Source organism: Falco peregrinus, chromosome 2 (genome assembly GCF_023634155.1).
Source record: "Falco peregrinus isolate bFalPer1 chromosome 2, bFalPer1.pri, whole genome shotgun sequence".
NCBI lineage: Eukaryota > Metazoa > Chordata > Aves > Falconiformes > Falconidae > Falco > Falco peregrinus.
Window position 1 is genome coordinate 79,244,273 of NC_073722.1, and position 13,504 is coordinate 79,257,776.

The 13,504-nt window shown below is 38.3% G+C and overlaps 1 protein-coding gene across 2 annotated transcripts in view; it reads left to right on the top strand.

Annotated features, from left to right (window-relative positions):
* Window positions 1–13,504, top strand: part of GLRB (glycine receptor beta) — a 52,051-nt gene that overhangs the window by 22,317 nt on the left and 16,230 nt on the right. Inside the window, exons 5-8 of one of the 2 annotated variants that reach the window (XM_055797980.1) lie at window positions 749–978; window positions 3,805–3,887; window positions 6,585–6,725; window positions 10,118–10,270. In XM_055797980.1, coding sequence (XP_055653955.1) covers window positions 749–978; window positions 3,805–3,887; window positions 6,585–6,725; window positions 10,118–10,270 — 607 coding nt within the window. The remainder of the gene's footprint in view (window positions 1–748; window positions 979–3,804; window positions 3,888–6,584; window positions 6,726–10,117; window positions 10,271–13,504) is intronic. The other variant, XM_055797981.1, reaches the window with a different exon arrangement.

Sequence of the window (13,504 nt, forward strand, 5' to 3'; positions counted from 1 at the left end):
GCAAAATTAGTGCATGGCTCTACTACTGTCCACCCTTGATCAAGAGTCCTGCTGAATCCAGAAGGAAATTTCCTCTGCGTAACGCCTTTTTTTGTCTCTTTGAGACTTATTCTGTGTCTGCTTTCCTAGATGCTCTTTCAGTACTCGTATTGCAAGCTGGTACCGGTTTTCCTCAGTTACCAGCACAGTCCCAAATCACTGTTACAAAGTGTGAGGCTGTATTCTGTGTGTGCAGTGTAAAATCTGTGATCTACCTGGTCCGTTTTCCGCTTTTGCAGGGTGATGTTTTGCCATCAGTGTGCCAGTTAACCAAATGGGGAATTAAGCTGGAGTTTAAACTCACAGGATGCCCTGACAGGAGTGAGATCGTGTCTGCGGCTTGCAGCAATTGAGTGGAGCCAAGCTATCACCTCCCTCTGCCCTGCTGCTTGCTTTCCCCATGCCTAGAAAACAGGGGGCTGCTATCCAGGGCATGCAAAAAAAAATGGTGCTGGGGGAGACCATTTGGTCCTTTTTTTAAAGAAAGTTACTATATTGAAAAGATGAGTAAGGCATAATTACCTATTTGTAGTAAAGGCTATTAAACTCTAAGATTTATGTTATTTGAATAGCAATTACTATCTTTGTGGTAGAAAAATGAGGGCATAAATTTTTTTTCTTTTCGGAGTCTGATAGAATTGTTTTCTTTCTCCATGGGTTTTTGGCTAGACTTTTGGCTAGTCTAATAATTATTTATTCTTCCCATCAGGATTATAGAGTCAATATCTTTCTAAGACAGAAGTGGAATGACCCCAGGCTCAAACTGCCCAATGACTGGAGAGGTTCAGATACGCTGACAGTGGACCCAACTATGTTTAAATGTCTTTGGAAGCCGGACTTATTCTTTGCAAATGAAAAAAATGCTAACTTCCATGATGTCACACAAGAAAATATCCTTCTTTTTATATTTCGGGATGGAGACGTCCTAGTCAGCATGAGGTATTTTATGGATGTATTTCTGCTCCTTTTTAAATTGCTTGATATGAGATATATGTGCTGTGTTAGACTTAGTAACGTAATACAGTTTATGACTAATGCTTAGGTTTATATGACAGTTTGTAAACAATACTACAATAAATTAAATGTGTGTAAAGTCAGATGAAGATATTTTAAAGCATGTCAGTTGGTAGCACAGCAGGTACTTGAAGTGTATGTATGTTTCTATGTCTTGTTAAGCTAACACATTAAGTAAATTAGTATTACTAGAAACAAAGTTTAAACCATTTTGATAATTGCTTACATTCCTGGAAGCGTAATGAAATGGATAAGATATCCGAAGTAAAGACATTGGCAAAACAATATTATTTGCACACCGTTTGAATTTCTATGTCATCTGAAGAAAATTATGTTTACGTACTAATGATATAGGGAGGGGCAGAAATTAAAAAATTTTTGAATATAAATGTTTTGTGGAAGTACTGGGATATAATCCTGATTAAGTTCTATACCTTACTGGATATGGATTTTCCCAGAAGACCCAAAAATAGTTTAATTTCGTTGCAATTATGCATACCTTCTTGTGGTTTGACTTGGTTTATCAAAGGTATATATACACCATGCCATAAAACAGTCATCCAATGAAAACAGCAATTTGGGTGGTTAAAAAGGATCTTATAGTGAATTACAGATCTAGAGAGCTTATAAACACAATGATTTGTAGAGATTATGCTCAATTTCCTAACGGTGAGTGAGTTTTCTTCTGGTTTAAACTGGAACATACTGCCCTGATACAGGAAAAATGATTACCCAAATATACTGCGATATTACCATTAAGAGGGAACCACTTCTGAAATTATGGTCACGTGAGCTATTTCCTCCTGGAATAGAAGCGGATAGAATAAGAAAGAAGATGGGAGAGTCTGGGGGTTTTATTGTCCATTCCAAATCAGGAGGAGAAAACTCAGTCACAAGACTTTTGCCGACAGTGATCAGAACAGAAAATATATTGGGCAATCAAAGCATTTCATTTGGCTTACTCTGAAGGTCCTGGTTCTGATCTCAGTTGTTTCTGTAGCAAGTTTTGAAGTCTGTAGGTATCAGTATTTCAAAATTAAGAAATCACTTTCAGCTATAAGAGAAACTTCCCATTTGGAATAGAAAATGTTAAATTAAACATTGAAACTGTTTTTACATATTATTCCAGGTTGCATCTATTCCTAAGTGACCTTAATTCAGTCAATAGGTTAGGTTTGAACATCGAGTGAATACTCATAGAAGTGTTTATAATCAAAATAATCTTCTCTGAAAACCTCCGAATAACAAAACCAAATTCAATAGTTTGAAATTATTGTTGTCCTCCAAAAATATTCTGATGATTTTAATAATACACTGCATTCATAAATGGTACGTGTGCAGATAAGATTAAGTTTTTTGAGGCACTGTGGTTTGGTGACATGCTACTAAGATTTTCGTTTCTTAAAATATGTAATTGCTTGCCTTGTATTATTAGTTTACAGAGATATTATCGCATGTAAATGAAAGACTCTCCGGTTACCAAATTACATGAATGACAAAATGCATGTGAGAGAAAGCTCTTGCCTGCATAAATAGTTGAGAATTAGGAAGGTGCTCACATGAGGGGAAATAAGCAGTAGAGTCCCACGGAAAAAATTTTTCTGGGTCCTGTGCTGTTCAACATAAATCATCTGGAAACCTGTGGATTGACAGGCACTTCTGATGATGGCAAAATATTCAGGATAGTAAAGATAAGAGACAACACTGAGAATTACAAAATAATGACTAGGCGACAAAGTATGAGATGAAATTCAAAGTAAATAACAGAAAGTTATACATGTGGGAAAAAATATTTTAATTATACAGAAGAACTGATTGGCTTTGAGGTGGTTGTTACCAGCTAGGAAAATGGCCTTTGGGTGATAACGGCCAGTTCTCTGAAAATGTCAGCTAACGGCTCAGTACTGGTTGAGAAAGTGAATTGACTTCTGGGAAGTGTTAGGGATTAAAGAGAATGTCATGTCACTATAAATTCATGCTATACATGCATCTTGAATACAAGGTGCAGTTCTGGTCTTCCCACTGCGAGAAGGCAGGTGAGGGTGTATGGGATGTATTAAATGTATGAAACAGCATCCTTTATAAAGAACGGCTAAGCAAGGCAGACATTTTTCACCTTCTTTTCCAGGGAAAGAACTATAAGACAGGCTCAAGATAGGTAAAAGGAGATGATTAGAGTGCGTGCAGCTTAGCTATGGCATGCCTTGCTGCGGGATCCTGTGCATCATCGAAGTTTAAACAGATTCCAGAAAGCAACTGGAAGCAAAGCAGCTTCTTGGAGGGAAAAAATGTGTTGAGGTCTCTTAAATCTGAAGCATCACTCCTGGTCCAGGAGGCCCTTGAGGTGCTACTTTTGGGAGGCAGCTAGATATCTGGCAAAATACAATTTCCTGATTGCTGTAGTCTCATATTCTTCTTCAGGAGTCTGCCATTGGCCACTGCTGAGACAGGACTCTGTTCTGTGTGGGCCTTTGGTTTGGTTATTCTTATGACCTATATGTATTTTGTCTTGTATTAGTAGGTCTCTAATTTGTGAACTACTGTGTGTTTAAAACTCTCCGTAAATTTTATTCTCAGAATACTGGAAATAGCTCAATTTCAAACTGCTACTTATTATAACTTTAATGAACTTTTTTCTGCTCTTTTAGAAGCTGGAAATACCTGTGATTTATTACTTTTTTTTTTCCTTATTGCCACATACTGCTTACATGGCAGCTGACACTGTTTTAAAATTCCATTTCTGTATTTCAGATTGTCTATTACTCTGTCATGCCCTTTGGACTTGACCTTGTTTCCTATGGATACACAGCGCTGCAAGATGCAATTGGAAAGCTGTATGTAAATCAGTCTGTGCATAAAAACAGTTGCCTTCTAGGCATGCGTCAGAATCCAACAAAAATTTATCAATTCTGTATTGTTCATGTCAACATTTTTAATGAATCTTGAAATTAATTATCACTAGTTCCTACTAACATACATTTCGCTATCAAAAATGTTTCTTAAGGTTATGGCACCATGCACTCTGGTTTTAGCTTGTGCTATCAAAGGTAATGACAACTGATAGGTTTTATAAAAACACTTACAATAAACCTAGTAAAATGGAAACACGTATCATTTGGAGAAAGACCCCATAGTTTCTCCATGTAGTTTTGACTGCCAGAACCTGTGCTGCTTTGTAGACTGTTGGGGTCCAGTTTATCCCCTTGCATTGATGGTGCGTGGTATTGCTCGGAACTTTTGATAGTGTGCTGAAGGAAAAGGATTTGATGCTGATACATTGAGAGCATTAACTGTGAAACCTTTTGAAAGGGGTTTCAAGATGTGTTGTGGATGTAGTCAGGCATCTTTCCCTTACCAATCCTTCCCTGGTCTGTAGGTGATTTGATCATAAAATCATAAGAAGGGGAGGCCAACTCTCATCTCTGACAGGCTTCATACCGTGCTGGAAGTGGCAGACAAAATGTTTCTGAAACCTATCTTCTCTCCTGTGCCCCAAGTACAAGGGTGCCTACTCAAGTACAGCTGTTTCCCAACACAGTGATCCCTGGTGATCCCACGTACGTGGTAATGCTGTTTTCCTGAGTAAGGACAAGTGTGAAGCAGAGAGGAGGAGGGTGGCCCAGCCCTGTAACACAAAAGCTTCATTCAGCTGTTACTCCACCAGGTCTGGTGGGGAAGGTTAGGTTAGAGAAGGGAAAACCAAAGCAAAAAAAGAGCAAGATTAATCAAAGCTGAGCAGAGCAACCCAGTGGGGTTAATAATAACGATGATATCAGAGTTTTACAATTTAGGTTTTGACTACCAGCATTTACTTTTAGAATTGTAGTATGTCCATAGTAGTTTTGCCCATCACTAATCTGTGTATACATTAGCTGAAGCAAACTCTCATGGTAAACCTAAATCTGTTTGGGGTTAAACTGGAATTACACAGTAATATTAATGGAAGTTTGCTCGAGCTTTCTCAGTCTGGATTGTTTTACAGGCATTGCAAGGTATAGTTATTCAAGGAAGAACTAGTCATAAAAAATTTCTCAAAACCTTTATTTAAACAACCTTATAGTTTCTCTCCATGCTAAGTTGGTATGTTCAAATTCAGGAGGAATTTGCTCCTATGGAAAGACAGTGTGCACTAAGCTTCCTTCTACCTTTTAGTTCCGTTGTCACAAGTAAGAACGGTACCCATGACCTCCTGTCTGTCTCTCCAGTTCCAGCCATGGGCTTGCTTTTCCTCCTGGCCATTGGCAGTTTAATTCTACTTCAGTTATTTTCAAATCAGTATTTTGTTTTTAGTTGCTGGATTTCCGAAACAAAAAAGGCCATCAGTTTTTACTAAGCTGTTCTTATATCTGCAGTTATGATCTACAGTTCTACACATTCTCTATAGGCAAAATTTTCACTGTCCAGTAATTGTTATCATAAAGGGTCTTGGCAGTTTTGTCATTTGCTGTATGTTGTAAGGAGGTGGGACTGATTTTATGAACAAAACTTGAAAGCAACTAATTGTTCTTTATATTATCTTCCATCACGAAGCATTGAGACATTGTGTTTTTTATTAAGTTGTGAATCTTAGAGCAGTTAGATTGTGAACAGCTTACCTTTTTTAATTGCAGCTGTTCGAAGACTAAAAAAACCCTGTCTAGTGCCTCCAGAAAAAAAATGGTTCTTTAAACATTTTTCAAAGACTTTGACTTGCAAAACACTGCATTCCAACTCCATCTTTTTATGTGTCCTCATCTCTGTTTCTATTTAAAACACATTATCTCTGTTTGATTTAAATTAATCCTTAATAAACAGAAGGTGGCAGAAAAATGGCATGTAAAATCATGATTATTATTATTATGCATATTTGAGCAATACTGCTTTGTGCTTGAATATTGTTAGCTTGACTGTCACTGCCTCTCGCTTCGTGGTGGTGTATACATCACAGTTTAGACAGTCAGATGTATGCTGAAGTCTGTCCGTACATATGAGATCATGAAGGCACTGAACTGATTTTAGTAGGACTACACCTCTACTTAAATTCCTGGTCAAGTATTTCTTGAACGAGAGTGCTTTCATGAATCAGGGCCTTTAACCTGAAAAAGCTAAGCGGAAGGTTTGTTTTACACAAAACCCAGTATTCATCACAGTAATTGTGTTAATAAGTTGTTTTGAAGTTGCTAGGGCTTGTGAGTGCTGTTAAAGTTCAGTATAATTTTCATGCTTTGCTGAAGTAGAGTATGAATAAATATGGAGGCTTCAAAGCTGTGGAGAATAATGGAGCTTTGCCTTCTTTGTTTACATGGTAAAGACTGTAACAAAAACCTTTTAATTGGTGTAATATTGTTGGTAATGTAATGTTCCACCCACCAAGTCCTAATCTGGGTTTACATTAAAATTCAGCTGTGGATTATTTCATTTTTGTATTTAATTCTCTGAACCAGAAATAGAGAGAAATAGAAAAGTAACAAACATATATGCTAGATTTTCTTGCAGAGCTTACTCTGATTTAGATGGTTCTTTAAATGATTATTATTGGGTTTTTTTTGTAGTTGGCTATACAACTGATGACTTACGATTTATCTGGCAGTCTGGAGATCCTGTACAGCTAGAGAAAATTGCTCTGCCTCAGTTTGATATTAAAAAGGAGGATATCGAATATGGTAACTGTACCAAGTATTACAAAGGCACAGGTAGGTAGCAATCTCCTTGATACAAAAACTTTAAGCTGCCTTCAGTTACTGTTTGTAGTTAATGGTTAATATTCCAGTTCATGTCTTACATTTCATGGGATAAAATAAATTAATTTTAAACTAACAGGTAGTTCACATAATAACTGTCATACGTGGTTACTGCAAGCTAACTCAAATGTAGAAACATCTAGGTTGAAGAAGAGATTAGATGTTTGTCTTGGTTTTGTTTACATGTCTTGTGATCTTACTACCATCATTTTGTTTCTATAATCCTTATCCCTGTTTATGCTTGTAAGTGTCAAACTTTTCTGAAAGGATGTTTATGTAGAATTATGCCAGTTGCAGGAAAGTAGGATAATTTTGGTTTTCTGGTTTGACTTTTGTTCCAGAAGTGGATAGCAGTAGAGTGTAACTGCAAATGCTTTGCCCTGCAGGTTCTTCCTTTCTTTAAGTGTTCTGGAAAGTCTGTCATTATAGAAAGCTGCTTACAATCCTCAGCCCTGAATTTATTTAATCCTATGATTATTTTCTGAGTGTGGGCACAAATTTATCCAATGGTTTCTGTACTCTGGCTTCTCAAAATTTATCTTTTCTACCCCGATTGATTCCTGTCTATAATGATAGCCAAACTACAACTACTGACATACTGTGGCAACTGCAAGTCTTCCTACAACAACAGAGGTCAGCGGGGTGTATTTGTCAGTGCTCTTGATCTTGGGAATAGATCTCCCATTAAATCTCGATGAGGACGGCTGTGGTGCCACAGCTTCTGAGGATCCTCTGCAAGTTTCCCATTGACTATTCAGCTGCAGTACATTACTTGCAGTTGCTCCTGAGCTAGATCTGAAGTCTGAAGAGATCTCCAGTAACCTTAGTAGAGCTCAGAGTTAAGGAATTTAACTTCAAAAAGATAATGAAAATTGGAATGGCATTTGTTTAACTGCAAAATGAGTGAGTTCTTAGCCTAACTACATAATTCAGCATCTCAAGTGATTCACTATCTGTAAATAATATGAAATGAGCTCTCCTCAGGAAAATTCTGCATTTGTGAAAGCAAAACCAACTGGCAGTGATTGCATTCAAATCTAAGTTGGGGTATGGTAGAAGCTTACTTAGCAGAGAGAAAAATGTTTTATTCCTAATTAAACAATGAATTTACTGAAAAAAAACAAGTGATAAAGTTGTGAAAAAAATAAAGGAATGGATCTTGTAATTCTCAAATAAAATTCATAGAAATGGGAAAATTGAAAAATTTACATTGTATTTTAGGGGAAAAAATAAATACTCAAGATTGTTATCTTGTTATTGAGCTTACCATGACCATTTTGAGTTTTGCCCTAAATCTAAAATTAAACGGCTAAAAAATCCTTAGATATTTTAGGTATTTTTAGGAACCTTAAAGAAAAACCTAATAATTTTACACTTTACTATGAAACAGGAAAGAAAATCAGTAGTGTTCTCTCAAGTTTCAGCACCTTGTGACCACAAGTTGAAATGATACTGCAGAATGCTCAGTAAAAAGGTCACGTTGTCTGTGTGTGTATGTCATTTGAACATGCAAGAAAGAACATGAGGGAACCATCAGAGTGGGTGGAGTGACAACAAGAAATTTTTAAAAAATTTCCTAATTCCTTTATTGCAAATCCTTTTTGTTTAAAAATTAAGAAGATCCATGTTAATCATGTGATCAAGGTTGGAATTAATATTTCATTACTATGAATGGAATATTTTGGTACTCAAATACTTTTAAAGGGTGTTTTCACTAATCAGTAGTTGTTTGAATTACTTTAAATTTTAATGTTCAAGGTATTCATAAAAACAGATTTTGTGCATGTAGTTAAAATTAACTCAGTTAAGGATTTTGTCAGGTAATCAAGAGGCAGTGTTGCATGTAGAAGCAAATTTTCAAAATTATGGCTTATGTAGGAGAATCCTGCCAGTTGCAAAGAACTTAATCTTTACTGCCTATTTATGTCAAATAATGTTTTGTCATACCTACCTAACTAGAAAGAGGGTCAAAAAAATGGGGCGACTTTCTGTGGCAGTAAAGTGAGTATTAAAATTTGAAAATTGCCTGTTCTCTGTTTATCAAGTATATAACAGATCCGAATAGGTCCTTGGGAGCTGAATGGTGAAGGCAATAGTTACTGTTCTCTGCCTGATGAAAGATGATTCAAAGGCATATAGAATGCATTTCTGGCATAAGGCAAACAAATAATGATATTGAAGGTCATCCCTTATTTGAAAATAAAACCTAAAGGTATCTGGAAACTATTCAGGAATTATAGAGGGGATATTTGTCAAACAGATCATTGAAGAGAAAAAAATGAACTATAAAATACCGTATCGTGTCTTCTAAACAGGGAAATTTTTCCTTAATGTTTTATTGTTTTTTTGTTTTGCTTCTTCTGTGCCCAAACAGTGCTTTTAAGATGATTTGTCATTCTACAGCACTTTACTGTTAAAACATAGAATATAAATAGATATATTTTTGACAGATCCTATCTTCTAAATCGGCTTTGCACTGACTTGATTGACAGATATAGACTGATCTGAATTTTGAAATTGTTGTAATGTAACATAGGAATGCCTTTTCCTTGTGATAGATTAATTTATGAAGTTGTTTTTATAACACTATTGTGTTAATATTAACATAAAAATGCCAGTTCTATTAATTGAGTGAAAATATGAACAGAATTTGTCTTCTGGTTATTGGACTTCCTGATCCATCTGTTACCTGCCGCAAAACCTCTAGTATCTGCAGCTTTACTTTTTGTTGGAGTTATCTTAACAGATATGTTCTGAAATGTTTGTGTGCTTTTAGATCCTAATTTTAAAACATTTGAGGCACTGTTCCTTGTTTTCAAAGTGTAGTGGCTTTAGACCCTTTTTTAAAAAGTCTGTACCAGTTTTAGAAGTCACCTGTACCAGCGTTCAGTTCTGTGGGAATCTCCGCTTAGAGACACATTCAGATCACTTCTTTCCATTCTAAACTGACTACACCAATATTTCTTAATTCCATCTTTTGCACGATTAATGCTAAGGAGGATTTTCAGATGAGCTTAAGCTAGTATGACCACTAGAGCCTGTTGGTTTTATCTGGACCGCATCTTGAAGCCAGCATCAAGATGAGAGTTAGTTTAACTGCCTGGTGCTGATGTGCTGTGGCTAGAGAGGGGGTGCCTGGTAGAGCACAGAGGGTACCACATGCCTGCCCACACCTGGCGGTTATATAGATCTGTGTTTTGAACATGTTTTTTTTCCCCAAATGGAACTCTTTGCCTTCATAAAGCAAATCAAATCATTACATTTTTGCTCTTAAATAGAAAAAGGCCTGGAAGATATGGATCAGAAGCAGCACATTAAACATTAATGCATTTATTTCTTTAAAGGTTATTACACTTGTGTAGAAGTAATCTTCACTTTGAGAAGACAAGTTGGATTTTACATGATGGGTGTTTATGCTCCTACACTGCTAATTGTTGTTCTATCCTGGCTGTCATTTTGGATCAATCCTGATGCAAGCGCTGCAAGAGTCCCACTGGGTAACCTGCGTTTACACATACCGTCACGATCCGCTGTAACGCCATTGAGCCATTCTCGGTTGCTTTGATAACATGACACCGGACACTGAAAGCAACTTCACTTCCATTATCCACTCATCATTTTCACTGAAACCTCCTCATTGCTAGTCCAGTAAAATCCACCTCCACATTAAGACTTCACTTGATAATGGTTCCCGTGTTCCCATGATAAGCACACTGTCTGCTCCTCTCAGCCCAGACAAATCTGATCTTATCCATGTACAGGTGATGCTACAGACACTGGCAATACGCAGTTCATAGGAATCTGAGCATTTGAATAATCAGTAAGAAAGCAGGATGATGAGTAAGGCTCTAAATAGTTACCTCTTGGAGCAGTTTTTTCTGAAGATTAATAGAAGCAGAATGATGTCTGCAAAAGAATTAGCATCTTTGTTACCTGATTAGCTTTATTTCATTAGAGTCAGTTCATAGGAGTCCTTCAGCCTTGTGCATTCAGGCTGCTCAGCAGAACACAGTAGGGGCCTTCATTTATTATGAAAGAGTAGGACACAAAGTTAATCAAAACAATATTCTCTTGACTAATTGGATTGTACATGGGACTGCAGCTGTGGGGTGGCCAGATTTACTGACCCCAAGAGCTCAATGAAATGCAGAGCCAAGCTCTTGCACCTTGACACTTCTGTTTGGATTCCCTTCCCCATGCCATGACCTCTTTGTCCCCCTCCTTTGGACTCCCTGTGGTTCCCTTTTCCCTGGCACTCCTACCTCCCTAGGTCCATACTTTCCAAATCTTTTCCATGTCCCAGGAGGTTCAGGGCACCTGTTTTCAAGACCCCAGGGGTGCAGTTGCAGAATCCCTCCAGCCACATGCCTTGCTGAGAACCCTCTCATCCACGCTTGGACCTCCACACCCCCACAGGACCTGACTCCAGTGCAACCTCACATGCATGAATGCGTGTCAGTAACACTGGAGACCCTTGGGGTCAGGACCTGCCACATCCCCTTACCAGTCTGTGGCTGTGCTCTGCACAGTCCCGCAGCAGTGGGTAGCTGAAATCCCTGTGTTAAAGGCCAGCTGGAGCAGGAACAGTGCCAGGTTTTGTTGGGTGGAAAAGCATCCACGTACCCCCTGGCCTGAGCTTCACTGCTCTCGTCTCAGGTCATCTGCCGTGCTTCCTTCTCTGCCAGTGATGACAGGCAAAGTAATCTAAGATCTGCAGAACCCCCACAATTTAAGTGGGATGTTCAGGTCCTTGAATGCATCCAGAGGAGGGCAACAAAGCTGGTGGAAGGGCTGGAAGGAATGTCCCATGGGGAGCAGCTGAGGACGTTGGGCTTGTCTAGATGGGAGAGAAGGAGGCTGAGGGGTGACCTCGTTGCTCTCTGCAGCTCCCTGAGGAGGGGAAGGGGAGAGGGAGGTGCTGAGCTCCTGGGTGAGGAGCTTTATACTGGACACCAGGAAGCATTTCTTTACCAAGAGGGTGGTCGAGCGCTGGAACAGGCTTCCTAGAGAGGTGGTCGATGCCCCAGGCCTGTCGGTGTTTAAGAGGCATTTGGACAATGCCCTTAGCAACATGCTTTAACTTTTGGTCAGCCCTGAATTGGTCAGGCTGTTGGACTGGCTGATCGTTGCAGGTCCCTTCCAACTGAAATAGTCTATTTTAAAATCTGGAGAACTGTGACTGGAGTACTACTTTTGCCTTTTGAGCCACAGCTGGCTACCTTGCTATAACTGAATGTAACAAACCCACTATTATATTTTTTTGTCTATCTTCTAAGGGTCTATTTCAGAATGCAAATCAGGGGTTTTTTTATTCTGACCTCTAAAAATATTAATAGTAATTTAGGGAGGAGTCACAATCTGTATTAGTTTGATAGCAAGTAACAAATATCCCTCACCTTGAAAAGTAGCAAGGATGTGTTCCACAGTGCTAAACATAAGACATTTTAAGAAGAAAAAAAAAAATGGGGAAAATGTAGCATGTATTAAATTAAAAAGATAGAAACCAGAACTGGAAATGTTTTTCATCTAGTGAGCTCCAATGCAATCAAAGCTTGAGCTGTATTTCCACTTTTATAATCCTGCACTTCAAATAGCCAACCAGTCTGTCTTATTAATTATATATTAGATTTATAAGAGACAGTGCTGATTTATGTAAATTGACGTCTTTGTGACTAAATAATGCATACTTATTTATCGTTGATTTGCTTCATTTATTATAAGTGCTCCTTTTATGTATTAGCATTTCTGAAAGAATGCATTTTTAAAGTCACTAACCATTGGCTTGGTTATGTGACTTTTCCTGAATCCCCAGAGAAGCAAAATAACTCTAAATCTGACCATCCTCAAGTCATGAGTCAGTATTTAGTAATGCAAGTTGTTAACACTGTCAGTAGGGTAAGATTTATGTTTCTCTGGCTTGCAGGAGGGCAGCAAACTAACTCTTCTAGCTACATCATTGAAGAAGTTGACCTTGGAATCTAACAAGATTAACATTTTTGTTCGGAGTGAAGGATGTCTAATCCCAAGAAACTGTTACCAATGGCCTGAACACTCTCAGTGGCTAGATACAGGTCTCGCCAGATCAGAAGCTTCTTTAGATTTGCTTATGAATGAATGCAGTTGTCCCTAGAGTTAAGTATGGGGGGCCACTGCTCCCCACGGCAAGGCAACTTGGAAGTTTCCAGGTGATTTAGGAATACGAGACACTTTGCAAGCCAGTAAGCAGAGTATATTTTTGTAAACTGATTAAAGTTCTGGGAAAAGAGTGTACATTTGAAGAAAAATCCTGTGTCCACGTAGGAACTAAACAAATTGCAAGCCCTATTTATCCCTGTATCATTTCACCCAACTTGATCATCTGGCGGTAGGGAGGTCCCCAAAGGACTAGTATCCTAGCAGCTGTGGCTAAGCAACGTAAAGGCTGATAGCACTGTATGCTTCTGTCTAATTAGATGCTGGTGTTTCACCTTTTAATGAGCCAAACAGAGGACTCTCCAGTTCTTTACAGGTGGAAAGTGTTCCAGCATCCATTTAATAAAAAACAAACAAACAAACAAACAAAAAACCACAACCTTTCCTACCTTCACTGCTGTGTGATCCTCAAAGGGAGTAAGATCATCTCTGGAGCTGTAGGGATCTGAAGGACATCGGACTTCTGTCCGCCCGCAGTGGCCTGACAGTGTGAAGCATTACTCCAAAGTTCAGGCAGGGCTACAACAGGTTAACTAAAA